We start from the raw sequence: 26,839 nt of genomic DNA on the forward strand, positions 1-26,839 counted from the left end.
CTTAGAAAAACTGACTTTGTGATTTGCAAGCCCGTTGATCTCCCATATAAATTTTAGGATTTGCTTCACGACTACAGAAAAACTGTTGAGATTTTTACTAGAATGGCTTTGACTGTATAGGTTAATTTGAGGAGAACTGGCAATTGATAACCCTGAACCTTGTGAACACAGTATACTTCCATTTATTTGGAAATTCTCTAATGTCATTCAATTTTCTTTGTAAAATGCTTGATTTATTCCTAGCTATTTAAACATTTTTGTTACTGAGGGTTTTATTTTTATCTTAAATTTTCTTATAATAGTAAAAATATATATAAAACTTACCAATTTAACCATTTTGAAGTATGTAATGCAAGGGCATTAAGTACCTTCACAGTGTTATGTAACCATCACTACTATCTAGTTCTAGAACTTTATCATCCTAAACAGATTAAATAATAACTTCCCATTCCCCTGACCCCCTACCCCTGGTAACCTCTATTCTACTTTCTCGCTCCATGGATTTGCCTATTCTAGAGACCTCATATATGTGGAATCATGCAGTATTTGTCCCTTCGTGCCTGACTTATTGTATGTAGCATAATGTTCCCAAGGTTCATCCATGTTATAGCATACATCAGAATTTAATTCATCTTAGGGGCGCCTGGGTGGCTCAGTCGTTAAGCGTCTACCTTCGGCTCAGGTCATGATCCCAGGGTCCTGGGACTGAGCACCACATCGGGCTCCCTGCTCTATGGGAAGCCTGCTTCTCCCTCTCCCACTCCCCCTACTTGTGTTCCCTCTCTTGCTGTGTATCTCTCTGTCAAATAAATAAATAAAATCTTAAAAAAATAAAAATTTAATTCATCTTGGGCGCCTGGGTGGCTCAGTTGGTTAACCAACTGCCTTCGGCTCAGGTCATGATCCCGGAGTCCCAGGATTGAGTCCCATGTCGGGGTCCCTGCTCACAGCGGGGAGTCTGCTTCTCCCTTGGACCCTCCCCCCTCTCGTGCTCTCTTTCAAATAAATAAAATATTAAAAAAAATAATTTAATTCATCTTTATGGCTGAATAATATCCCATTGTACGTACACACCACGTTTTGTTTATTCATCTGTTGATGGACTCTTGTTTTCCACCCTTTGTCTGCTGTGAATAACACTATGAACACCGGTGCACAACTATCTGTTTGGGTCCCTGCTTTCTGGGAGTAGAACTGCTGGATCTTATTGTACGTCTATGTTTCACTTTGTGAGGAACCGCCAGACTGTTTTCCATAATGGTTGCACCATTTTATGTCCTCACCAGCAAGGCACACAAGTTCCCATTTCTCCACATCCTTGCCAACAGTTACTATTTCCCATTTTCAGAAAAAAATCCTAACAGGTGTGAAGTGGTATCTCATTGTGGTTTTGATCTGCATTTCCCTGATGACTAAGAATGGCAAACAAGTTTTCATGTGCTTACTGGCCGTCTGTATATCTTTGCAGAAATGTCAGTTTAAGTCCTTTGCCCATTTTTTTTTTTTTTTTTGTGGTTGAGTTACAGGAGTTCTTTCTGTGTTCTGGGTATTAATCCCTTATCGTATATAATTTTCAAATCTTTTCTCTCATTCTGCGGGCTATTTTTTTACTCTTTTGATAGTGACCTTTAGTGCATAAAACTTAAATTTTGATGAAGTTCAATTTAATTATTTTGTCTTTTGTTGACATTGCTTTTGGGGTCATATGCAAGAATTCACTGCCTCTCATGAAGATTTTCCTCTACGGTATTTTTTTCTCTTTTTTTAGGTTATTATAAAAGTGAGACATGGAAATTATTCACCTGATGAAAGATTTCACAACTTCACTGGAATGAGCAGCATCATGCAAAGCCATTTCAATAATGACTTATTTCAGTCTACATGATGTCACATTCTCTAAATAAGAAATAATCCTTGGGGTGCCCGGATGGCTCAATTAAGCTTCCGACTCTTGATTTTGGCTCAGGTTATGATCTCAGAATCATGGGACTGAGCTCTGTGTAGGGCTCCACACTCAGCGGGGAGTCTGCTTGAGATTCTCTCCCTTTCCCTCTGCCCCTCCTCGTTTGCTCTCTTTCTCTATCAAATAAATAAATAAATGTAAAGAAAGAAAGAAAGAAAGAATCCTTGTCATCTAGAACTACTTTGGTGTCTCCATATTGTAGGAGAAGAACTTTATCTCCAACTTTCACGCCAACTGGTTGAATCTCTCTACTCTTTCCTTTAGAGCCTGAATCTAACAGACTCCTGTTGCTTGTAATGGTTTTCCCTGAGATTTTTCTGGAAGCAAAATGCCTCCTTTGGTAGCAGTTTCGGCTGTACTCCTTTCAACTAAAACTCGGGCCAAGAGGGGAAGAAACTTTTTTAAATACCTGTCCTGCCATGACCCATACTCCGCTCTCGAGCTGCCACTGCCGCAAGGAGACACCCCCCTCCCCCATTTTCTTCTAAGACTTTATAGCTCTGGCTAGGACACTTATGTCTTTGATCCGTTTTGAGTTAATTATTGTATACAGCATAAAGAGTCTAACTTCATTCTTCTGCATGTGGATATCCATTTTCCCGGCTTCATTTGTTGATAAGACTGTCTTTTCCCCACTGAATGGTCTTGTCACCCTTGTCATTTAGACCCCTAATGTGGTTTCTGTAGTGATCATCCTCTCCCTTCAGACCATCTACTCAATTTTAAAATTCTAAAACCATGTGTTTGTTTTTTGTTTTGCTAGAGAGAATCTTTAGATGTAATAATAAACCCTCTTTAAGTACTCTTCCCATACCCTGCTCCCCTCCCCTGTGGTCATCTTGTCCCCTCAAGGAGTTTCACTGTGTTAGGAGATTCCCATTCTGGTTATTCTGTTTTATTCTTCTTCCCAGTTACTGGGTCTCCTATGGTGTGGTTCATTATTATGCTTTACCTAGTCAGGATTCATTCTTGGGTCTGCCTTTTGGAAATCCTCAATTGTGGCAATCTGAGAATGGGAGACACAGCAGTTCCCGCCCTTCTAAGTTTGTGGCATGCCAGCTGGCAATCTATCAGTCACATGGCACCAAGGGCAGGCACTTCTGCTCTTCTGTCTCTGAAGGTACAAAAGCTAGAGACTTCCCAGCCTGACAGTGAATTCAGCTTTTTTGTTCAGCAACCTGTAGTTCCCTGGGGGCCAAGGAGAACACTAGGTCCTTCTGTTAACACTCACATAAACCACCGTTGTCCTTTCTTTAGGGGATCTGCTGGTCTCCCTGGATGAAAAGAGATCTCTTTCCAGGATTTTTGGTGTTTTTATCTTCTTCCCCGGGTTTTGCACTACTGAACTTCAGGTTTTCCTGAAGGCCTATATGTGGAAAAGGTTTATACTTGTACTAGATGGAGCTTGACACTTGTATATACTTCAGATACCACCTACCTGACCCAGCAGCTCCTCTGCTCAGAAAAGGCAGATGGCGTTGGACTGAAGTTGATAGAAAAAGGCAGCAGGAATGCATATATTCAAGTGACTATTTTCTAGAGTCCCTCCAAGGTCAATACTGTTAACAGGAGACTATTTGTCAAACAGTAGCAAAAATCTTGTGCTAAGATTCCCAATTCTTCTATTTCCAGCCATCTGTCTTCATGGAGATATCTAACTGGCTGCTCAAACTCAACACAGTGAAGACAGAGCTCTTAATTTCCAACTTCTCAAGACTGCTCTTCCGGGCACCTGGATGGCTCAGTCGTTAATCGTCTGTCTGCCTTCGGCTCAGGTCATGGTCCCAGGGTCCTGGGATCGAGCCCCACAACGGGCTCCCTGCTCGGCAGGGAGCCTGCTTCTCCCTCTCCCACTCCCCCTGCTTGTGTTCCCTCTCTCAGTGTGTCTCTATCTGTCAAATAAATAAATAAAATCTTTAAAAAAAAAAAAAAAAAGACTGCTCTTCCTCCAGCTTCCCTATTGTCAGCACCACCATCCATCCACCCAGGGGTTCAAGCCAAAAATCATGGCTTGAGTTACTTGAGTTACATGAGCAAGAGTTACTACTCTTGATTCTTTTCTTACCTTACTTTTCACAACCCATCTTTCTCCAAGTCTTGTGGACACTACCTATGAAAGATACCCTGGAACCATCCACTTTTCTTCCTCCCCACGGTGATAATCCAAGTGCACGTGATATTATCTTTCATATGAACTTCAGTCATAGCTTTTCCTAACAGATCTGGTCTTGAGAGAGTGGCCAGAGAGACATTTTCCAGTAAAAATAAAGTTCAAACATTATAGAAATGTCAGAAGTATTGTAAAAGAACTTATAAAATCCCAAATCAGTTGAAAGTAAGTTGTCAATGTGATGGTCCATGCCCATCTCACACTTCACTGTGTATTTCTCTGTCACAAGGACATTCTCCTTCATACTCAGGAGGCAACACAAAACCAGGAAATTAGTACTGACGTTATTACCATCTAATCCTCAGGCCCCATTCATTCCATTTACTCCAACTGCCCTGATCACGTTCTTCATAGGTAAAGGCCAGTCTAGAATCATGCACTGCATTTAGTCATGTCTCTTAATCTCTCTTCAGTCTAGACCAATCCTTAGTCTTTCCTTGACTTTCTTGACCTTGACGTTTGTAAAATATCCCTTAGTTTTGCATTTTTTTTGAGGTTTCTTCATGATCAGATGACATCAGGAATGTCAGCAAAGTGATGCTGAATTCTCACTGGATCCTATGAGGTGGCACATGATTTCATCTTGACCTAATACTGATGTTCACTTTGAGCACTTCAAGTTGGTGTCTGCTAAGCTTCTGTACTGTCAAATTACTCCGAGTATTTTGTATTTCTTGGTTACACTTTGTATCTGTTAGTCCTTTGTATTTTGTGGGGAGGTACTATGAAACTATCTCATCTCTCTTCAGATTTTTAATTTACATGGACTTGGGGTTTCCTATTTTGTTAAATTTTATTGACTCTATTTCCTGAATTTTATTCAGTTCATTGGGTTATACCTCATTACTATCATTATTGATTTTGATGCTCAAACTGTCCCCTGGGTCCTTCTGATATGTCCCTATCATTCTTTGAGCCTATCCTTACTGTCAGGTACAATACGATATTCCAGGATTATCTTGTACTTTTTCTAATTCAGCCCTGGAATCTACCCCTTCTCCCAAGAGCCCTCATTCCCTTTTAGTGGAAAATGGTATTTAGAAGCCAAGTTTTGGGGGTGCTTGTTGCTGCTGGGGTATTGCTGTTCTCAGGTCCTTTCAATGAAAAGAATTAGGGAATATATATATATTATATATATACATGTATACCTATAACATACATTTATACCACACATATACATACATTTACATTGATACTCATTTCTATCTCTCTGTATTGAAAAAATCATGAGTTCATACTGACACATCTAATCTAATTCTGGTCCAATGCCAGAGTTTATGCTATTTTGCTTTCCTTTCATATTTGTAGTGCTCTTTTCGGACAGTAAGAAACATGGCTTCAGGAGTGCCTAGGCGGCTCAGCCGATTAGGCATCTGCCTTTGGCTCAGGTCATGATCCTGGGGGGCCTGGGATCGAGCCCTGAGTTGGGCTCCCTGCTCAGTGGGGAGTCTGCTTCTCCCTCTGCCTCTGCCCCTGCTCATGGTTTCTCTCTCTCTCAAATAAAATCTTAAAAAAAGAAAAAAAAAGTGGCTTCTATTTTCCTTATATTTCTTTGAACAATCCCTCTGTATGTAACCAATCTCCCATCTCTACCCCCAGTCCTTCGCCACGCAGATGCCTACTTTTTTTTTTCTTTAAGATTTTTATTTATTGAGAGAGAGAGAATGGTAGAGAGAGAGCATGAGAGGGAGGAAGGTCAGAGGGAGCAGCAGATTCCCTGCTAAGTAGGGAGCCCGACATGGGACTCGATCCCAGAGACTCCAGGATCATGACCTGAGCCAAAGGCAGTTGCTTAACCAACTGAGCCACCCAGGCACCCCAGATGCCTACTTCTGCTTCAGCTCTGACTCCCCATTCTGACCACCTGCATGCTGCCCTGCCCCCTCCAACACACATGGATATCCTCCTCACCTTACCTGGGATCCTACTATCATGCCAGAGTGGCCACCTGCATGACATTCTCTTCACCCTGCTTGGGCTCTGACTCCTGACTCTGCATCACCCCTCATATATGACACCATCCTAACATTTGGGCTCTGAGACCCTTGCAACTGGGCCACGATGGTTCCCCACCCTCACCACCTTGCCACAAGGTGGATGCCTACCTTGCTCTACCAACTTACTGGCTTTAGGACTAGGTTGTTAGGGAAGGGAAGCAGAAGAGAATGATTTGTAAAAAACACGTAGCTTCTTTGCTCAAAATTCTCTAATGGTTTCCCATCACACTTAAAATCCAAACAATCTACCCTGGGGCTTTAAAGGTCTACATGATGTGATCTCTGTCCACCTCTCAAATCTCATTCTGTACCATTCTCCCCCTTGCCCACTCTGCTCTGGGCACATGGGCCTTGAATCGTTTCCTTGAATATCCAAGCTCATTCCTACCCGGATAGCCTTTGTACTAGCTGTTCCCTCTGCTTGCATCCCTGATCACCAATCGAAGTAACTATTCAGCTCCTCTCTCTGATCACCCCATTTGAGTTCTATTTACACAGTAGTTGCTCTTATCTGATATTGTGTTTACTTATTTTCCTCTGTCCACTAGTAAGTAAGTTCCATGAGATTTGGTCCCTACTTACTCAGCGCTGTAGCTCTAGCCTCTGGTGAATGAATTCAAGTGTAAAGAGAAAGGATCTATAAGAGCCACCTCCTGGGAAGCAAGTGATGACACTAAGTGGTCCCTGTGCACTTTTTCATCAGGGCAGTGCTGAACGCTGCCTACCTCCTTTAACTCTGTGACCCGTATGCAGCCACCACTAGTCCAGCCTCTGCTGCCAACAGAATTACTGTCATGGGTCATACCCCCATTACCTGTGTCAGAGCTTGGATGCTCGTGTTGATGTCACCACTGGCTACCTGGGAGATAATGAAATTGATTGTGGATGCTGTATTACTGTGCATGTCATCGAAGTGTGGAGAAACAGCCCGGATTCTAGAAAGCAGAGCAAAGGGAAAAAATTCAATCTTTATTACAAGACATCCCAGTGAGCTGGAATTATACAGTTCTCCACTAGCTCTAGGTTGGCTGGTTCTTTTCTGCCAAATTAACCAGTATTTTAAGTTTTTCTAATCATAAGCATTCTTCCATGCTTTGCTCGGTATACTTTAGACTTTGAGGGATAGTCCTCTCTTTTTAGGAATATTCACTAGGTCTGAGTAAAAGAACTGTCACCAGCCATACAGTAATCAGTTCTAAAACGTTGTGATTACACAGAAAGTTCTTTCCACGTATGCACTCTCATGATCATGCACTGCTGACACTTAAATGAAAGAGATTAACTTACTTAGGTTCGGGAATAAGGACTGGTTCAAAAATGTCATCCAGTTTGTGCTGAACCAGCTCTGGCATTTCACATCGGACTGTACCACTGTCATTCTCAATCTCATCTAGATCCAGCTGGAATTCTCGGCGCACCATCTGGGCTGCCTCAGGATGCCCACTCATGCTTCGGGCTTGGCTAAGGGAAGCAAAAGGAGGCTCCTGAACTAAAGAGACTTCAGAACCAAAGAGCAAGAGTCACACTGCCAGTTGCCCCAAAGCTTCAAGACAGATGTTTAACTTCTGGTTTCAGCCCCCCTGAATGATTTAAGTCCTTGAGTCTAAGCAAGTGCCTTCAATGGGCAACCACTTTGGTTCACAAATACTCTCGTAGCAGATCATTTTACCTTGTATTTACAGTACCTTCCAAATTATAAGTATTCTCTCTAGTTCACTAAAGCCAACAAACCTTGTACTGCTATTCCAGATCGGGCAGAAAATAATAAAATATACTGACTCAAAGCTCTCTACTTGGGCAAAAATTTAAGAAAAATCTAGGCTGGCTGGTTCTTTTCTGCCAAATTAACCAGTAGTTTAAGTTTTTCTAATCATAAGCATTCTTCCATGCCTTGCTCGGTATACTTTAGACTTTGAGGGATAGTCCTCTCTTTTTAGGAATATTCACTCTTGACAGGTCAGAGCCAGTGTTACATCCAAGCAATAGGTATTTAAGGTTTCCAAATTCAAATTGGTTAACATTAGATAATGGACACAGCCCAAAATAGAGCTGTCTTGCTCAGAAGGCAGTATTTTGAGTCCCATGCCAATTCAGGTTTGCATGCATTTTACCTATTAGCTTTATCTGAAGAATAGGAACCTGAGCATGGCCAGGTATAACACAAGGACAAAGGTGAACCAATAATTTCTCCACATGACACTGAGTTGACACTTCTGCTAGCCAGTGGACTTCTGGGGAGGCTTGATTCATGGAATACTGATGGACACCCTCTAACCTGCTTAGAGTTATAAACTCTAAACCAATTGCCCTCCAGAGGGGATGAATCCAAGTCAGAAGTTAGAAAGATATAAGAGCCCTGCTAATAAGAAATTAGCAGGCAGTACTTACATCCTATAAGTGCGATACATAATTCTGTCCACGGAAAAGCAGTGAAAGAAGGCACAAGACTATTTAGAAGTGGTTTTGAGACAAAGACAAAGACAATGAAGACTGAAGGATTAAACATTTGGTTACAAGACATTTCCCCAGACACTCTGGCATGCATGGTAATGGCTACAGGAACTCAAGATTATGTTACAGGATAAGCATTAAGCACATGAGGCAAAGGCCACTGAGATGTTCTTAGACAACTGTCTCCATCTACATACTTGAGTTTGGAGGACATGTCCTCGGCTGGTCCCTTGCGCAGGATGTTGGCGTTGGAGTTTACGCTCTGAGTGCGCGGAGGTTTCTCCTCCACCTGTTTTACTGGGGCAGCCGAAGGTCTCTTTGCTGACCGCTTAATCCTCTCCTCAAGCATGCTCATATCCTTTTCAGAGAGCTGTAACAAGAGGCCAAATTGAATTTATTATTAGTACGCCCCTCTACCAGGATATGAGGAGAATTTAAAAAAACCTAACTGGAAAACTCAAGAGTCAATATCCATTCACATATTGAAGCAAGCAGAACCTACTATGTTGGGGTAAGTTTATTTTCAAAACACTAGCTACATTTAAAATCAACTATTGTTAAAACCTGTTATAATAAGAGAATCTATGAAAGAAGGCAAGGATACAAAAGGAAAGGCTATTAGTAACTACAAATGAAAAGGTCAAAGATTAAATGACGCTTCCTCATGTTTGCCGTGTCAGCACTATGTGAATGAAAGGCAAGCTTCCCTGCTGATCATCTGTAAAATTCCCATCTGCTTTATCTCCTTCACTGACCTGTAGTGAGGATGTAAACAGATTAATCCAGGTAAAAATGTATAAAAACTGTGTAAATATATGTAATACTCGGAAGTCACTGGAGTGGACTAAGGTACAACCATGAGTGGCCCCAGCTCAAAGTCAGCAATCAGAAGCAGCACCTGATGGGTCTGCAGAGTGTGGCTCGTGGCTCTTCTCCTCTGACAGGTACCAGAATCTACATTATACACGTGAGTACTTGTTCACTAAAAACTAAATGCGCTAAAAATTACAGAGCAGATTTCTAGGCAGAATATAAATCCCGGACTAGCTCAGGATAGGATTCAAAAACAGCTCGTTTCTAAAGTAAACCGTATGAGGAGAAGGCGCAGAAATGAAAATCTGGTTTCCAGTAAGACACAGCATAAATGTCCTACAACGATCAGACGCCCTCAAGGGTTTATCTGGACTCAAGGACACACGGGTGGGTTGAGTTTATAATAAAAAGTGGTAAAGACCTAGAGTTGTGATGATATGAAAGCTGACTCCTAACAATTCAAAACATGCTGACAATGTTCAGCGAGAAGTCACTCACAGTTCCAATGAGCTTGAACACTTGATCCCCGTGAACATTGTACACGGTGACGATAGTATTGAGGGCAGCGTTGCGCACGGCGTTGTCCCGGTCTCCTATGTGAATCGCTATCTCCTTTAAGGCTTTCCCTGGGGTTGGCTGGCAAACATTCATGCCGTAGGACTCGACCAGACACCCCAGTTCTTCCAGGCACTCTGATGGGGAAGAGAGGTTAGATTAATGAGACCCAACACACATTCCAGCTTAGAGACCTTTTTTTTTTTTTTAAGATTTTATTTATTTATCTGACAGAGACACAGTGAGAGAGGGAACACAAGCAGGGGGAGTGGGAGAGGGAGAAGCAGGCTTCCTGCCAAGCAGGGAACCCAATGCGGGGCTCGATCCCAGGACCCTGGGATCAAGACCTGGGCCGAAGGCAGACGCTTAACGACTGAGCCACCCAGGCGCCCCGAGACCTGTCTTCACTAGATACATTTTCCTTGGCATACGTGAAGAACTAAAATTTTATTCTGGCTCTCCCTAGAATTTTTCCTTGTTTACTGCCTTCTGATAAAACACACAATCAAATAATACTGTTACAGCGAGTGCTCCTGGAAGAAAGGGATGCCTGTGAGTCAGATGGCCCCTGTGCACTTGATTTTGTCAGCAGGGTGGTACTGAGCGGTGCCTGTATCACCCGATACCATGGCTCCACCAGTGTGCAACTCATCACTCCCACAGTCCAAATCGGAAGGTTGGAATCTACCACACAGACACTGAAATGTCCTCGGTTCATCTACAAACTTTCTTTTTGAGGTCACTGCTGCACAGACTCACGCCTCAATTTAAACTGTTGCTTCACCTGCTCTTTGCTTAGAGTTCTTGGATTTGGTTCCTTCCATGATGAAGGGGAACATCTTGCTGGCTGGGTAGACAAGGCACATCCGGTTCAGGATGGCACGGACATCTTTACGAATGACATCCTTTGGTTCTCCAACCTAGTCAACAAGGAAAATAACAACTGAGGCAGTTCCTGAATAGCAAAGGCTCCTTCCATGCATCACACATCTTGGAAGAACAGGGGCACGGGAATGAGCAGTGAAAGGTATCATCACAGAATAAATGGAAAAGGGAGAGGGAATAAAGGATGGGAACTGAGGTCAGCTGGGAACTTGGGCAGTCTTCCAGAATGAGAACAACGCATTACCTTGAGGATGAGATAGGGGATGAAGGAAGATGCTTCATTCTCAGTAAGATGATACTCCTCCTCACTTAGCAGGGTGAAGAGCAATTTTAAATATTCTAGGGCTTTCATCAGGACACTTGTATTGGTGTCAAAAAACCGCAGGGTAAGCCACTTTAAGATAAGATCCAGGCAACCAATAACACCCTCTTTTTCACTCTCCAAGTGCTTAAAACAGAGGACAAATAAGACTGTATAAAAATTTGAGTTCTATTAGGTAACATTATAGATTTTATTAGAGTCCAAGAAGAAAACAGATTTTTAAGATTCTATTTAAGACCTGCAATTATGACAGTCACTCATTCTATCAAACAATACAATAACTCTAAAGCCAAAGAACATGGTATATTCTAGTTCCTTCTCAAGTTACATTAACTTCTGGTTATTTCACAAGGCTCAGTATTTTCATGGATCTGAGATACATGTGTATTTATCTACTGTAAACCTACATCAACCATGACAGCAAGGGCTTTGTTATGATGCTGGAAGTCTGAGTGAAACATCTCATCCTGTAACCACTTAGCCACACAGCTAGACATCTGAGTCTTTAGTTGCTCAATGTATTCATCCCGTGGAGTAGTAAAATTCCACTTCAGCACCTGAAAAAAAAAAAAACAGGGAAAGGGACAATAAGATGTTCAACTGAAATGAGGCAGAGAATTCTATTTAAAGCAGCTGCAGAAATCAATGTAATAGGATTTTAAAATTCAACAAGATTAATTTGTAATTAAATATGAATGCAAAATATATTATCAAGCAGTCATACTTCCGGAAGGTTAACTCTTAACATCTTCAAGGAATAGAAAATTCAGCAATTCTCACTAGAAAAATCAATGCTCTCTTATTGTAAAACATGGTGGATACTACTGGTACAATTTTAATAAAGGGAAAATTTGTAATATCTATCAAAGTTAAATATGTACACACATTCTAGTAGGAGTTTAATAAAGATATATTCACATATGTGTACAAGGACCTACATTCAAAATGCTCGTGGCAGAATAGTTTATAATAGTGGGAGACTAGAAGAAACCTAAATGTTTATATTGTGGGTTGGGGATAAAGAAAGGTACATACACATGATGTACCAATAAAGAGAATGAATGGATATATACACACAGTTATGTACATGACCTTTAAGATATTTCAAACATCATTAAAAGAAAAAAGCAATATACAAAACAAAGAGTGCTGCATGTTCCCCTGTGTGTAAAAAGCACTATATGTTTATACGTATATGACTATATAGTACAAAATATTCATAATTCTGGAGTAATGCACAAAAACACTGGTAATAATATCTCCCCTGTGGAGGGAGACTAGGGAGAGACATGCTTCTTATACTACACTCTGTACTTTTCATACTCCTTGAATTTTTTTTAAACAAGTATGTATTCTGACAAATTTAACTGCCTAAAAATATCAAAATAACATAAAAAGAGAAATGACTGAATTAGACAGATAGTCACCAGATCTGTCTTTTGAGGTATCAGGTACAAGAAAGATTAAACAAGTACCCTACTACAGATGTGTAGTTGATAAAAATCAATTAATATTTTCCATTTTTTGATTATAAAAATTAAAACAACTCTGTTTCTTTCCATTTGGAGGAAGAATAGGCAATAGCTCCATTCTATAGTTCCTTTTGCAGGAACTAATGCTCCCATAAACCTAAGAGAAACAAGCTATAATTTATTAGCAAAAGATCCAGTTCATTATTAGGTATTTCACAATGAAATGAATTCCAGACAGTAAAATGATTCTTGATTACAAAACAAAACAAGAAAGCAAAAAACTCCTGAAGGTTCTTGTCCCTTCCTTACCTTTAATCCTTTTTCATCTTTCATTCTTTGCTCTTTTCCATTTGGAACAACAATGAAAATAGGACCAGATTTGTCTTCATCCTCCTTTAAGCTGGTTTTGCTGGGCACTTTCTTTCCTTGTGCACTCTACAGCCAAGGTTCAGGGAACACTGGTTAGCTAGGCTACTCGTCCTTGGGAATATGATGTTACTGCCCGGTAAGTGGGCTCTCTATAAAACAGACACTCTCAACGTTATATGCCCCATGAAAGAAACAGATGAGCCACAGAATCTTGCACATACTAACTTTCTGTACATTTCCAGAAACGTATGTTTGTTTGTTTCTCTTTTTTTTTTTAAGTAGACTCTATGCCCAACATGGAGCCCAACACAGGGCCTGAGCTCATGACCCTGAGATTAAGACCTGAGCTGAGATCAAGGGTCAGATGCTTAGCCGACTAAGCCCCTCAGGCGCCCCACCAGAAATTTTTTTTTTTTTTAAGAGGGAGTGTGAGCCGGTGGGGGGTGGGGGGGTGGCAGAGAGAGAATCTTTTAAGCAGTTCCGTGCCCTGAGCATGGAGCCTGACCAGGGCTTGATCTCACAACCTGAGCCAAAATCAAGAGTCGGATGCCCAACCTACTGAACCACCCAGGAGTCCCCAGAAATGTTTTTAATAATACATTCTCAAGTAACTGTGGGTTACCTTGTACTGGCATGTAATATAGTTGGAAAACTCTATTATGTACCATTGGTCTGGGTCAGACTCTTTGTTTATTGGACATCTTGTTTTTTTGTTTTTTTTTTAATAGATTTTATTTATTTATTTGACAGAGAGAGAGGGAGGGAGGGAGGGGGGTGGGGGGAAGAGGGAGGGAGGGGGGGAGAGAGAGAGAGAGAGAGAGAGAGAGAGAGAGAGAGAGAGCGAGCACGCACAAGCAGAGGGAAGAGGGAGAAGCAGGCTCCCTGCTAAGCAGAGAGCCTGACATGGGGCTTGACCGCAGGACTCTGGGATCATGACCTGAGCCGAAAGGCAGCTGCTTAACCGACTGAGCCACCCAGGCGCCCCTGGACAGCTCCTTTCTTTCCTGAAATCTTCAACACCACTTACAGCTTTCCATATTAATGACATTTTGAATGACATTTACACATGTCTTAGTCAAGAAAGCTTTTCTGTTTCTCTGCATATAAAATCTATCTCTATCACATCATTATAACTAGAGATTCTCTGAACCTGTTTCTAGAGAAACTTGCTAGAAACATTTTAAATTATTAAAGTGGTTTTGAAAAATAATCCAAGATTCTCAATCTTTGTATCAGATGGAAAGAAAATAGTGAACACTCAGAACATGTATTTAAAGTAAAACCTGAATTTCAAAACTGTAACCATTATTAATTATTAATATAAATGTAGCAAGAGCCCATTATTTCTAGTAGGCCAGAATTTCTAGTTCAAACACTGAAGTCATTCAGTTAAAACAAATATGAGATCATTTATGTGAAACTGTTTTGCAAACTGCAAAAGACTGGGGGAAAAAGGACAGCATTAAGAATAGTGTCAAAAATACTTCAAAGCACTTGTGATCAAAATACTAAAATAAGCACTTGTTAAATTTGGTATGAGGACAGTGGGGAGAACAGGAAAAGAACAGCTTCAACTGGACAATTTAGAAGATAATTATCTATTTAAATTAACTCACTGAGTTAAAGGACCAGGCAAAGGGAAGGAAACAAATATTCAAACAAATAGCCAGAGTGCCCATTCTATATGAGCATATAATAATAAATGTACCAGGGGCACCTGGGTGGCTCAGTCAGTTGAGTGTCCAACTTTTGGTTTTGACTCAGGTCAGGCTCTCACGGGTCATGAAATGGAGCCCTTTGTTAGGCTCTGCACTCAGCAGGGAATCTGCTTGAGGATTCTCTCCCTCTGCCCCTCCCCTGGCTTGGGCTTGCTCTCTCAAATAAATACATAAATCTTAAAAAAAAAAAAAAAAAAGAGTAGGGGCGATTGGGTGGCTCAGTCAGTTAAGCATCTGCCTTTGGCTCAGGTCATAATTCCAGGGTCCTGGGATCAAGCCCCGCATTGGGCTCCCGACTTAGTGGGGAGTCTGCTTCTCCCTCTCCCTCTGCTTGTGCTGTCATTCGTGCGCACGCTCTCTCTCTCAAATAAATATACAAAATCCTAAAAAAAAAAAAAAGAGTAGTAATGTTCTTCCATACATAATATGATCTTTCCTAATAGAATGACTCAGTGTATAAAACACACTTAAAAGCAATTCTACATCTAAGTATGCAGAGCTAACATACCTTTGCTTTAGAGGAAACTCCTAGAGCTTTGGCCTTTTTCGGATCAGGCTTGGTTTCTACAGTGCTGGAAACAGAATCTTCAACAGGTGCTTCGAGAAAAAAACGGATCTACTATAAATATAAGCTCTAATATCACTTTATTCTGAGCAGGTTAAATGATGAGAAAGCCTACAGTTTCAAATGTGTCAATTTAGAAAGTATTTTCAATTAGATTTTTTCCTAATCTTTTTTCTGCCTGAATTTCCTTTTTAAGCATAACCTAAGAAATTAACTCAATTAATCTACATCTACTTTGCCAACAGTTAAGTTGAAGTTTTAAAACTATTTTCTACATAACAGTTAAAAAAAACCTTTCAGATTGATACTTCCTTAAGGGTAGGGCCTGTCATCTTTGGTACTCAGTATTTACCATATAGCAAGATTCCAACAAATGTTGTAACTGAATATATATGTTGATAATACCAACAGTTTTACACATGTACAATTTCTAACTCTATAGCATGAATAATTTCTACCCCATTAAAGAGAATAATATCTTATTTAAGTAGTAAATCTAGAGAAGAAGTGGTTACAGACAGATTAGAGTTTTATTTATACATGATGGAATTGTAACATTAGGGTGATGAAATCAAGAATTTTCTCTAAAAGATTAGTAAGAGAATGAATCGGCAAACGGGCACTGCAGTAGGAATACTCATTTGGGAATGAGGAAGAGAATTCTATGCTGGTTTAGGCACTGACTGGCTATCCTTGTGCCAGTCACTTAATCTTTTGGGTTTCCTCATCTCTTAATAAAGGGGATTAGACTAGATGGTCCCAGTTCCCCCTCTATTATATCCAATAGCAGAAAATGTATGGAAACCTTAAAAATAGGATGGAACACCCACTTTCTGGAGTATTTCAATGTGCTATTCCGAAACCCCTTTTTGGAATTGTAAACCAAATTAAGTATCTTCATACCTTCAGCACAATTCCTAGCATAAAACTTGACAAATGTTTGTGGTAGAAGAGTAAGGAGCGAGGGAGAGAGGGAGGGAAGGCAGGAGGGCCTAGGATCTAAGCTGTTAAGAAATGAAGGCTGGATTTCTTTTTAGAGTTCCCCTGGGCTACTTCCCCCTTAACCCTCTCAAAATAGAGTTACCTGAAGCTGGCTGGAATTTGGCTGGAGCTGACCCTCCCACTGGTTTGGAAGTTGCTTTAGCAGATGCAGCAGGCTTGGCTGGCATATTAGCTTTGGCTTTCTCTAGCATGGCCAATACCTGATCTTTAGAAGTTGGCTAGGGAGACAACAAAACAGAAGTGAGAGGCCACATACATGATACACTCATACTATGCTTACTAACAGAGCTGCTGTCAAACACATCACTGAGCTCCCAGTTTCGAAATACCTATGAAGTAAGGGAGGCGGCACATAGTGCAAGAGAAGTAACACACATTATGAAGTCATACTAAATTAGCTATCATTCTAGAAGGTCACAACTTTTGTCCCTGCAGAGTCAGGTTCTTGGAAGTTCAACAAATTTTTGCTCTCATTGGGGTTTCAAGTGAAACTCTTAGGAGGTAATATGATCTCTTGCCTATATATACTCACATCCAGTATTTTTCTAATGGCTTTTAAGAGCAGCCACAAGTAGTAGTACCTTTAGTTTCCCGGTAGCCTTGGCCATTTTCTCATATCCCAGATGCATCATGAAGAAAGGCAAGGCATCTTGGGCCTTCTTCCGCACATCTCCATTGCGATCTTCCAGGCACGAGTAGAGATGAGGAACACAAAGGATAAGGTCTGAGGGGGTGGAACGAAGAGTTGGTAGTTTCTCAGCCAGCCAGCCCAAAAGCTGCCAAAAGAATAAAGACCGGTTACACACTGCAAGTGGAAACTTATTACTTATGATCTTAGGCTTAATGATTGCATCAGTACCGAACACTGAATTAGTTCTTACACTCAAGTTTCCAATATAAAATCAGTAATTTTCATTGTTTAAGAACAATACTATATTTAAATGATATATGCAAAGATGACAATTTTAAGATAAGGACATGGTTCTTTTTTTTTTTAAAGATTTTATTTATTTATTTGACAGAGAGACACAGTGAGAGAGGGAGGACAAGCAGGGGGAATGGGAGAAGCAGGCTTCCCGTGGAGCAGGGAGCCCGATGCAGGGCTCGATCCCAGGACCCTGGGACCATGATCTGAGCTGAAGGTAGACGCTTAACGACTGAGCCACCCAGGCGCCCCTACATGTTTAGTTTTATAAGAAACGGCCAAACTCTTTCCTAGAGTGGCTGTACCATTTTACATTTCCTCCAGCCGAGTGTTCAAATTTCTCCAAATCCTTGCCAGCATTTGTGCTAAAACTTTTTTTTTATTTCAGTAATTCTGACAGTTGTAGAGTGAGGTGTCACTGTAGTTTTAATTTGCATTTCCTTTATGGCTAATAATATTGAACAACTTTTATGGGTTTATTTGCCACCTGCATCTCCTCTTCAGTGAAACATCTGTTCATGTCTTTTGCCCGTTTTCTTTTTTTTTTTTTAAGTAGGCTCTACGCCCGACATGGATCTCAAATTCTTGACCGTGAGATCAAGAATCATATGCTCCACCAACTGAGTCAGCAAGGAGGAGCCCCATCTTTTGCCCATCTTCTAATTAGACTTTTTTTTTTTTAAACTGTTTTGAGAATTCTTTACATGTTTTGGATAATGGTTATTGGATATTGAGTTAGCAAATATTTTCTCCTATGGTGTAGCTACCTTTTCATCATCCTCACATGGTCTTTTGCAGAGTAAGAATTCTTAATTTTTATGAGGTCTAACTTATTAAATTTTTCCATTGATGGGATTGTGGTTTTGGAGTCAAGTCTAAGAATTCTTTGCCTGAAGAATTTCTATATCCTGAAGTTTTTCACCAATATTACCTTTAAAAGTTGTATAGTTTTGGGGTGCCTGGGTGGCTCAGTTGGTTAAGTGTCCAACTCATGATTTCAACTCAGGTCTTGATCTCAGGGTCATAAGTTCAAACCCCATGTTGAAAAATAAGTAAAAGAAAAGTTCTATACTTTTATGTTCTACATTTAAGCCCATGATCATTTTGAGTTAATGTCTGTATAGGATGGAAGGTTTAGGTTGAGGTTTAGTGTTTTATCTACGGATATCAAAGTGGGGGAGATAAAAAGAGGCACATGAGTATAAAAGCTTCAGGAATTTGGTTTCATCTTATTAGCTGTTTCATAATGAAACTCATTCTACTCATACAAGCATTATTTATTAGGTAGTTCCGTACCTCTAAGAAGGTAAAATGTGTCATGAGTAAAGCACATTATATTTGTAATACTTACCTCTTGCCTCAAGAAAGGATTTTCCTTTTTGAGCTCTTCAGAAAGATCTTCTCCCTCCAGCCATTCCTTCATGCCTGTCTGTTCTGCCCAAGCATTCACAGTTGCTAGGGCAGCTGCCCGAACATTATTCTAAATAGAGGAGAGAATTAGTAAAGATAACATCAGTTATAGTTTGGAGGTAGGGAGTGAAAAAGTTTGTTACTTTGGGAACACGAACAATGGAGGTTTCTCTAAGGTCCACATGAACATACTTGGAATCAACTTTTCTGACACAGAATCTAGTTCTATGGTTGTACTGAAAACCCAAAGTAAAGGAGAAACATAAGACTCCAATTGTAAGGTCCTGTACTCAGTTAAATTAGGCAAAAACAGTGACCTGGGCATAAAGTATCACGTAAGGGGAATAAACTCAGAGGTCTTATTTTCTGAAGCTCTGGGGGCTGTTATATCCATGGTTATCTATAAAGAATGTAACTCCACAGGGCAGAGAACTCCTAATAGTTAGACTGAAATTACTAACAATTTGCCTGAACACTTATGTTTTCATATTAACTTGCATTCACAGAATGAGGACTTACTGACATGAAAAATATTAAAATACCCCAATTCCTCATATTAAGTGAATTGCACAAAAATAAAGACACATTCAAATATTCAATCTAGGGCTAAATATAAGAGGCTTGCACCTTTCGAGGAGATTAATTCTAGGACTGTGAAATTGAAGTACTAGAAGATCCTGCTCCAGCGGTTCAGGAGAACAAGGAAGAAAATAAATACAATACCCCAAAATTCATGAACGTATTCACTCTTCATAACAGTACTTATAATAATAATGATGTCATAATCATAATAGCCAACAGTTTTTGAGTGCATACTACACGAGACAGTAACAGGTACCTTATGTACAGATTCTTATTTAGTTCTGTAAGGATGAAATTTCACAGATAAAGAAATTGAACCTCGAAGAAGATAAATAACTTATCTAAGGGTCGCAAGGCGAGTGACATAACTGTTTACCTTCATACTGCCTGGGAGGTAAAGATGTTTACTATTTTCCTCCTAATGTTCTCTCCCTACAAAGTTTATAGGCTGTTTATGTGTACTCTTACACACACTGAGAACTGGTCTTCGCCCAAGAATGTGGCTGGCCTATTCCAGAAGGGAGCTGTGGTCGGGAGTCAGGTTTACCTTGCTGTCTCCAAGGACTGTGATGATAGGGATGCCTAAGTTCTTCACATGTTGCTTGATATTTGGGCCCATGGCTACTGCCAGTTGCTGGAGGATATTCAACGTCTGCTGCACCTGAGTGGGAAAGAGCCAACCGTTGATGAAGCCAGGAGCAACAGTGTTCCAAGTTTTCCAAGCTTGCTGCTAAGTAGTCAGTGTACTAGGCAGTTTTGGGCCTACTTGAAAGACAGGGTAGGCAGTTTGTTATGAGGCTATTCTAATTAGCTCATGAATAATTCACAGGCAGTGGTCTGTCCTTTTATCCTTAGTCCCTAACACTGCAGTATTAGAATTTTAGACCAGAATGGAGAGTGCTTTGTTTTAAAGTAAGGTAAAGCCTAGTTTAAGAAAATCCTGACATAAAAACCCAAATTTAAAGATCAGAAGTTAAACATGTTTATGCATATAACAAACAGTTTTATATAGGGATATTTAATATTAGAGTTCTATAAAAAGCAAATCTGAGATCCATGAAAATTTGATAAATAAACCAGCCACCTACCAACCTATCTTGAGGTACACTTAAGAAAGAATTCTAGTTCAAAGCAAATGAAGTGACCACTCATATTTTTTTTTGCAGGTGAAGATTACTAAAAAGGAACTTCCTGAAGGGAAGAGGGGAGGGAGAGAAAAAGAACAGGCACATGTTCTACGTACCAAGATTTTTTTTTTTTAAGATTTTATTTATTTATTTGAGAGAGAGAATGAGATAGAGAGAGAGCATGAGAGGGGGGAGGGTAAGAGGGAGAAGCAGGCTCCTTGCTGAGCAGGGAGCCCGATGCAGGACTTGATCCCAGGACTCCGGTATCATGACCTGAGCCGAAGGCAGTCGCTTAACCAAGTGAGCCACCCAGGCACCCTACGTACCAAGATTTTATTTGAATCATTGAGTCGGCCTTTCAAAGCAGTTGGCAGTTCACCTATATTTGGCTGGATAAATTTTGCTTCATTGATAATAGCTGCCACTTCATCCAGGCCTTCTTTCCTGATCTTCCAGTTCTTGTCACCAATCTTAGACACCAACTCTGAAGTGATTTTATCACTGAAAAAGTAGAAAACAGAATCCTTAATTCCAGACTCCTAAAAAAAAATTTTTTTTTCACTACATAAATCCAATAAACCATTTGCGATAAACCTACCTGATTTCTGTCCTCGGCAAAAGATCCACAACATCAGTGCCCACCTCATCTGGTTCATCTCCATCTTCTCCTTCATCTGTACCACTTATGCTGTGTTTGGAAATCCCTCTGGTTGGAGCAGGTGGGCTCTGTCCCTGCATCTACACACAAACAAATCAGTGAGGCTAATGAACTTGATGAATGGTACGAGAGCAAACAAATTAGAGAATGGGCCTATGTCAAACTTTCCTATTCCTTCATTCTAAATATTTACAAACTACACTGTATGTATGTATGTATTTATTTTTAGAAAGGGGGGAAGGGGCAGAGGGAGAGAGAGAATCTTAAGCAGGCTCCACACCCAGCACAGAACCTGACACAACCCTGAGCTTGATCTCACAACCCTGAAATCATGAGTTGAGCCGAGATCAAGAGTCAGACACTCAACTGACTGAGCCACCCAAGGACCCCTGCACAGTACATATTTTAATTCCTACTTAGATCCCAAATTTGAGACTATATGGCAAAAGGTATTTTTATACAAACCTACTAGAATCTGACTTTTCAATCATGAAGCTGTCTTTTGACTTGGCTGCCCAATAAATATAGAGCAAGTCTGCCCAAACCCAGCAATTTTGATTAGAAAGTTTATTCAAGGAAGGCCAGGTTTTTTTTATCCAAAACAATTTTAAATGTTGATATACTTTCTGAACAGGCAATACAATAAAAATGTTTGATATTCCAAAGGTACAAGAGACAACAAGAGGAAACCCCCCCTCCCCATGCCGCAGCTACCCGGTCGTCCTCCTCACAGACAAAGCCGTCAATTTCTTATGAATTCTTCCTAGGGATACTTTATGCATATAAAAGCAAATACATATATAGTCCTCATTCTAAAGGGTTAAAAGCTTAAACTTAACTATTACGAGCATTCTCAAGTCTACCAATGGACTGTATCAGTTTTGGAATCTTTACCTTCTCAAATTCTGCATCTATCTGGGATAGAAGGGCAGGCTTCTCATCCTCAAAGAACATTCGCAAAGAGGGACCAACATACAGATACATCACACCAAGCAGGGTGATGGCTGAAGTCCTCACAGCCTGGCAGACAGAACAAAAAGAACCTTGCAAAAGAGAACAGAACCACAAAGATGGATGCAATGTTCCTACATATGTGGTATGTACTCACTGGGTTTGTTGCAGCAAGAGCTGTCTTCACATTGCTAATAAAAGCTTTCACATTCAACCTGAAAGAAGTAACATTTAGAATTAAAAACAAATAAATGAAACCCTCAAAATACTCGAGTTTTATAAAGCCAGACTCCAGGACTGGCTCCCTTTGGCTATGTCCCCAAGTCTCACCTATTCTCTCTCTTCACTCACTTCCAGGGAACATTAAATATTGTCTATAAGCTCATTACTCCTAAACCCCAGTGTTGACCCCTCTTCTGAATTCTAGATCTGTATATCCATACAGCCTTTGTAACACTTCCATTTGAATGTACAGTTGATGTCGCACATCCGTCAAGACCAAAACTCCTGACTGTCCACACCCCAAACCCAAATGCTGTTCTTTCCATAGTCTTTCCTACCTCAGTAAAGAGCCACATTATTCTTCCATTCGCTCAGGCCATCCTTGCTTGACTCCTCTCTTTCCTATACTCAGTATCCTGTTCCGATCTTCCAAATACATTCTGCGTCCTAATACTTCCGTTTCTACAAACTGTCCAAGCCAGTATATTTCCTTGATAGGACTAATCAGTCTTTTTGATCCTCACTATTTATTCTGACTAAAGTCCAAATGATCCTATTACTCTTTTGCTTAAAACCATCTAATGGTTTCCAACTAACTCAAACTGTGAGGCCCAATGTGACCTGGCCCAGTTCTTTCTCCCATCTTTTCTCCTCCCACTCCCCCCCAACTCATTCCCCTCTACTACCTACTGAAGAACAATCACTCCTTGCTATTTTTATTTGTTTTTAAGATTTTATTTTATTTTAGAGAGAGAGAGAGAGAGAGAGAAAGCGTATGCGGGAGTGCGAGAGGAGCAGAGGGAGAAGGTGAGAGAAAATCTCAAGCGGACTTCCCACTGAGCACGAAGTCCGACACAGGGCTTGATCTCACAACCCTGAGATCCATGACCTGAGACCAAGAGTCAGATGCTTAACTGACTGAGCCACCCAGGTGCTCCCAAACAATTGTGTCTTTGCTTGAATGTCACTTGAATAACTTCTAGAGTAGTATTTCTTTATTTGGTAGAATGCAGAAAATTATTTTGGGTTTTTTTGGTGGTTTTTTTTTTTTTAAGATTTTATTTATTTGAGAGAGGGAGAGTACAAGCAGGATGAGGGGCAGAGGGACAAGTACACTCTCTGATGGGCAAGGAGCCCCATGCAGGGGCTCGACTCCAGGACCCTAAGATCATGACCTGAGCCGAAATCAGACACTTAACTGACTGAGCCACCCAGGCAGCCCTAGAAAACTATTTTGTAACACATTGAGAAGTATATTGTAAAAATCAGCATGGCACAGAGAAAGGCAACATAGTATAGCAGTTATAGTACTTTTTCTTGGAACTAGAATGCCTGGATTCAAATCTTGGCTTTGCCACTTTGGAACTGTGACTTGGACAGATTACTCAAGCTTTGTGTGCCCCAGTTTCCACATGTATAAATTGGGAATAACAATGCCTCACATGGTTTTTATGAGAATTAAATCAAATGAATTGTTATTTAGAAAGTGGCTGCCTTCAGCTCAGGTCATGACCAGGGTCCTGGGGTCAAGCCCTTCTTCTCCCTCTCCTCCACGCTCCTACTCTATCTCTGTTGCTATCTCTTCTCTCTAATAAATACAATCTTAAAAAAAAATGTACCTAGCATAAAGTAAGCTCTATAAAATTTTGTTAAATAAACAAATGTGTTCAATATGCAAACAAGTTTGGGAAACAGTGGGTTAATAAACAAAGTTAGGCTGGGGCGCCTGGGTGGCTCAGTCATTAAGCGTCTGCCTTCGGCTCAGGTCATGATCTCAGGGTTCTGGGATCGAGCCCCGCGCTGGGCTCCCTGCTCAGCGGAAAGCCTGCTTCTCCCCCACCCTCTGCTTCTCCCCCTGCTTGTGTTCTCTCTATCTCTGTCTCGAATGAATTTAAAAAAAAAAAAAAAAACTTAAAATAAATAAATAAATAAAAATAAAGAAAGTTAGGCAAGCTTCTCTGTTGCATGACCTTGAGAGACTTTAATTCACCAACATGCATAAGTCTCTAAACAAATGTGATTATATGTAGTAATTTTGAAATATATTTGACTAGAAATCCTTGGAAGTGGCTTTTCTGAGGGATTGTTATTAATACTTAAGGAGAAATAACTTAGAGAGCTCTAATGTGAGTGGACATGAAAATGTAGGACCATAAGCCAATACAGACTTTTGAGGAACAAACATAGTTTTGTTTTATATAAATCAGATGACCCCGCTCTGGTGTCTCAGAAATAGCAGAAATAGCTACAGCAAAAAGAATCACTAGTTAGAGACCGACACAATATTTATTTTGTACCTGATCTTGTTTCTGACTTACCCAGAAAAACCAAATTCTTTTATTGCATTTGATAACCAATTCAGAGTTTCTGATTGATTCTTGGGATTCTTCTGTGAGAAAGCCATTGACATAACCTAAAGTGAAAAAGAGGGAAAAAACAAAAATAAGCATGTGTTTTTTCTCATATTTCTCACAGAAATATAGTATGCCATAAAGGTAGAAGTGGATTAAGCATGGTTTTTCCAACCCTGATAGAACTGCAAGAATGTCTTAGGAATGAAAGGGTTGCCTGGGTGGCTCAGTTGTTAAGTGTCTGCCTTCGGCTCAGGTCATGATCCCAGGGTCCTGGGACTGAGCCCCGCATCGGGCACCCTGCTCAGCGGGAAGCCTGCTTCTCCCTCTCCCACTTCCCCTGCTTGTGTTCCCTCTCTTGCTGTCTCTCTCTCTCTCTGTCAAATAAATAAATAAAATCTTAACTTACACAAGAAAATGAGGTAAGTGACAGTAGTATTAAAAGCATTCTGGACTTTACAACTTTTCATTAGTGATCACTCTGAATTATAATGTCAAGAGAAAATCACTCTCATCTTTTAATAGATTATTCTTGGCCAAAATAAATTCTAATTATCAGGCAACAGTATATTATTAGAGGTAAGGATAAAAATGTGGAATATAAAAATGGTTTGACTTAGGAAGAAAAGAACTACAGTTTAATTAGTAAACTTAAATTAAAATTTGGGAAAAGCCGGGAAAAGTTGGGGAGAGAGAGCTCTATCACTAACCTGTTCAGCTGTCCACGGCAACATGCAAGCTTCGGCTATTGCTGTCATAGCTTCTTTTGCATTGTTCCCACATTTCACATCTCCAATCTTGTCCACAAGGCCATCCAAGACAATCTGAGCTGAAGTTTTGGAAAAACTCCCCTTCTGGGCAATCAAAGCAACTATGTGAAGCTTCATCTGCATCACCTGAACAAGGATAAGTATCATAAAGTTATGAGTAAGCCAAAAACATTAATTTACTTATTTTTATAGTAAAGATGTAACACAGGCACAATCGAGAACATGACCAAACTAAAAAATGACAACTTTATTTATTTTTTAAAGATTTTATTTATTTATTTGACAGAGAGATAGAAAGCACAAGTAGGCAGAGCGGCAGGTAGAGGGAGAGGGAGAAGCAGGCTCCCCGCTGAGCAGGGTGCCCGACGTGGGGCTCAATCCCAGGACCCTGGGATCATGACCTGAGCCAAAGGCAGCCACTCAACCAAATGAGTCACCCAGGCACCCCTAAAAATGATGATTTTACTTATTTATTTTTAAAGTAATCTCTACATCCAACATGGGGCTCAAACTCATACCCTAAGATCAAAAGCCTCATGCTCTACCGACTGAGGCAGCCAGATGCCCTTAAAAATGACAATTTTAAACAAAGAAGCTAAATAATTTTTATCCTTGTTATCAGAGAGTACTGAGTACACAACCTAAAATACATAATAAATGACCAAACTGCATCACTCAGAGTTCCCACTAGTGTTGCCCACAAAAAACTATAACCCTCATGGACATACACACAACAGAACTTGAGAGATTTAAAGAACTTGTAGATTTTTAAGTGGAAGAATGAAGAAGATGTGAAAACAATTTAAAGATGTTAATGTGATGGCAGCAGATGTATGGCTCTTGGGACCCCCCCTTTGCCCTTCAATATTTCTCTCTGTCCTATTTGAATATTTAAATAAGAGGAGCTGGTGAGGATGTACAGAAATTAGAATTCTCTTGTACTACTGGTACGAATATAAAATGGTGAAGCCACAATGGAAAACAGTTTGGCTGTTCTTCAAAAAGTTAAACATAGTTACCATATGACCCAGCAATTTTCCTTCTAGGTATATATCCAAGAGAATTAAAAATGTACTCACACAGGGATACCTGGTTGGCTCAGCCAGTTGAGCATCCCACTCTTAATTTTTGCTCAGGTAATGATCTCAGGGTCATGAGATCGAGCCCTGTGTTGGGCTCCATGCTCAGTCAGGTGTCTGCTTGGGATTCTCTCTCTCCCTCTCCCCCTGCCCCCACTCGCACATGCTCTCCCTAAGTAAATAAATCAATCTTTAAAGAAAAAAATGTGCTCACACAAAACTTGTACATGAATGTTCACAGAGATAGCCACAAAGTGTAAAGAACACCAATTCTCTTCAACCATAAATGAGTAAATAAAATGTTCTATAGCCATACAATGGAATATTACTTAGCGATAAAAATACATGCTACCATATAGGTGAACAGTGAAAATATTATGCTAAGTAGATACTTCATTATATGAAATGTCCAGAAGTAATCCATAGAGACAGCAAGTAGAGTAACAGTTGTCCAGGGACTGGGGGGTAGGGGGAGAAATCTG

At 40.4% G+C, this 26,839-nt stretch overlaps 1 protein-coding gene and 1 non-coding gene across 5 annotated transcripts in view; both read right to left on the reverse strand.

Moving 5' to 3' along the window:
* The window catches only part of CKAP5 (cytoskeleton associated protein 5), a 102,367-nt gene that overhangs the window by 11,829 nt on the left and 63,699 nt on the right, over positions 1-26,839 (reverse strand). For all 4 annotated transcript variants that reach the window (XM_027579715.1, XM_027579717.2, XM_027579718.1 and 1 more), the window contains exons 17-35: positions 25,219-25,404; positions 24,476-24,570; positions 22,093-22,150; positions 21,879-22,004; positions 20,925-21,064; positions 20,653-20,827; positions 19,747-19,860; positions 18,559-18,687; positions 16,864-17,058; positions 16,365-16,500; positions 15,224-15,312; positions 12,938-13,063; positions 11,564-11,713; positions 11,079-11,282; positions 10,734-10,869; positions 9,893-10,086; positions 8,779-8,951; positions 7,418-7,591; positions 6,945-7,065 (exon numbers count right to left, since the gene is read on the reverse strand). In XM_027579715.1, the coding sequence (XP_027435516.1) occupies positions 6,945-7,065; positions 7,418-7,591; positions 8,779-8,951; positions 9,893-10,086; positions 10,734-10,869; positions 11,079-11,282; positions 11,564-11,713; positions 12,938-13,063; positions 15,224-15,312; positions 16,365-16,500; positions 16,864-17,058; positions 18,559-18,687; positions 19,747-19,860; positions 20,653-20,827; positions 20,925-21,064; positions 21,879-22,004; positions 22,093-22,150; positions 24,476-24,570; positions 25,219-25,404 (2,721 nt within the window). The remainder of the gene's footprint in view (positions 1-6,944; positions 7,066-7,417; positions 7,592-8,778; positions 8,952-9,892; positions 10,087-10,733; positions 10,870-11,078; positions 11,283-11,563; positions 11,714-12,937; positions 13,064-15,223; positions 15,313-16,364; positions 16,501-16,863; positions 17,059-18,558; positions 18,688-19,746; positions 19,861-20,652; positions 20,828-20,924; positions 21,065-21,878; positions 22,005-22,092; positions 22,151-24,475; positions 24,571-25,218; positions 25,405-26,839) is intronic.
* Positions 10,501-10,611, reverse strand: LOC113915628. Its single transcript, XR_003517772.1, has one exon. It is a non-coding gene; the product is annotated as a small nucleolar RNA SNORD67 (small nucleolar RNA).

This window comes from Zalophus californianus, chromosome 11 (genome assembly GCF_009762305.2).
Source record: "Zalophus californianus isolate mZalCal1 chromosome 11, mZalCal1.pri.v2, whole genome shotgun sequence".
NCBI classification, from domain to species: Eukaryota; Metazoa; Chordata; class Mammalia; order Carnivora; family Otariidae; genus Zalophus; species Zalophus californianus.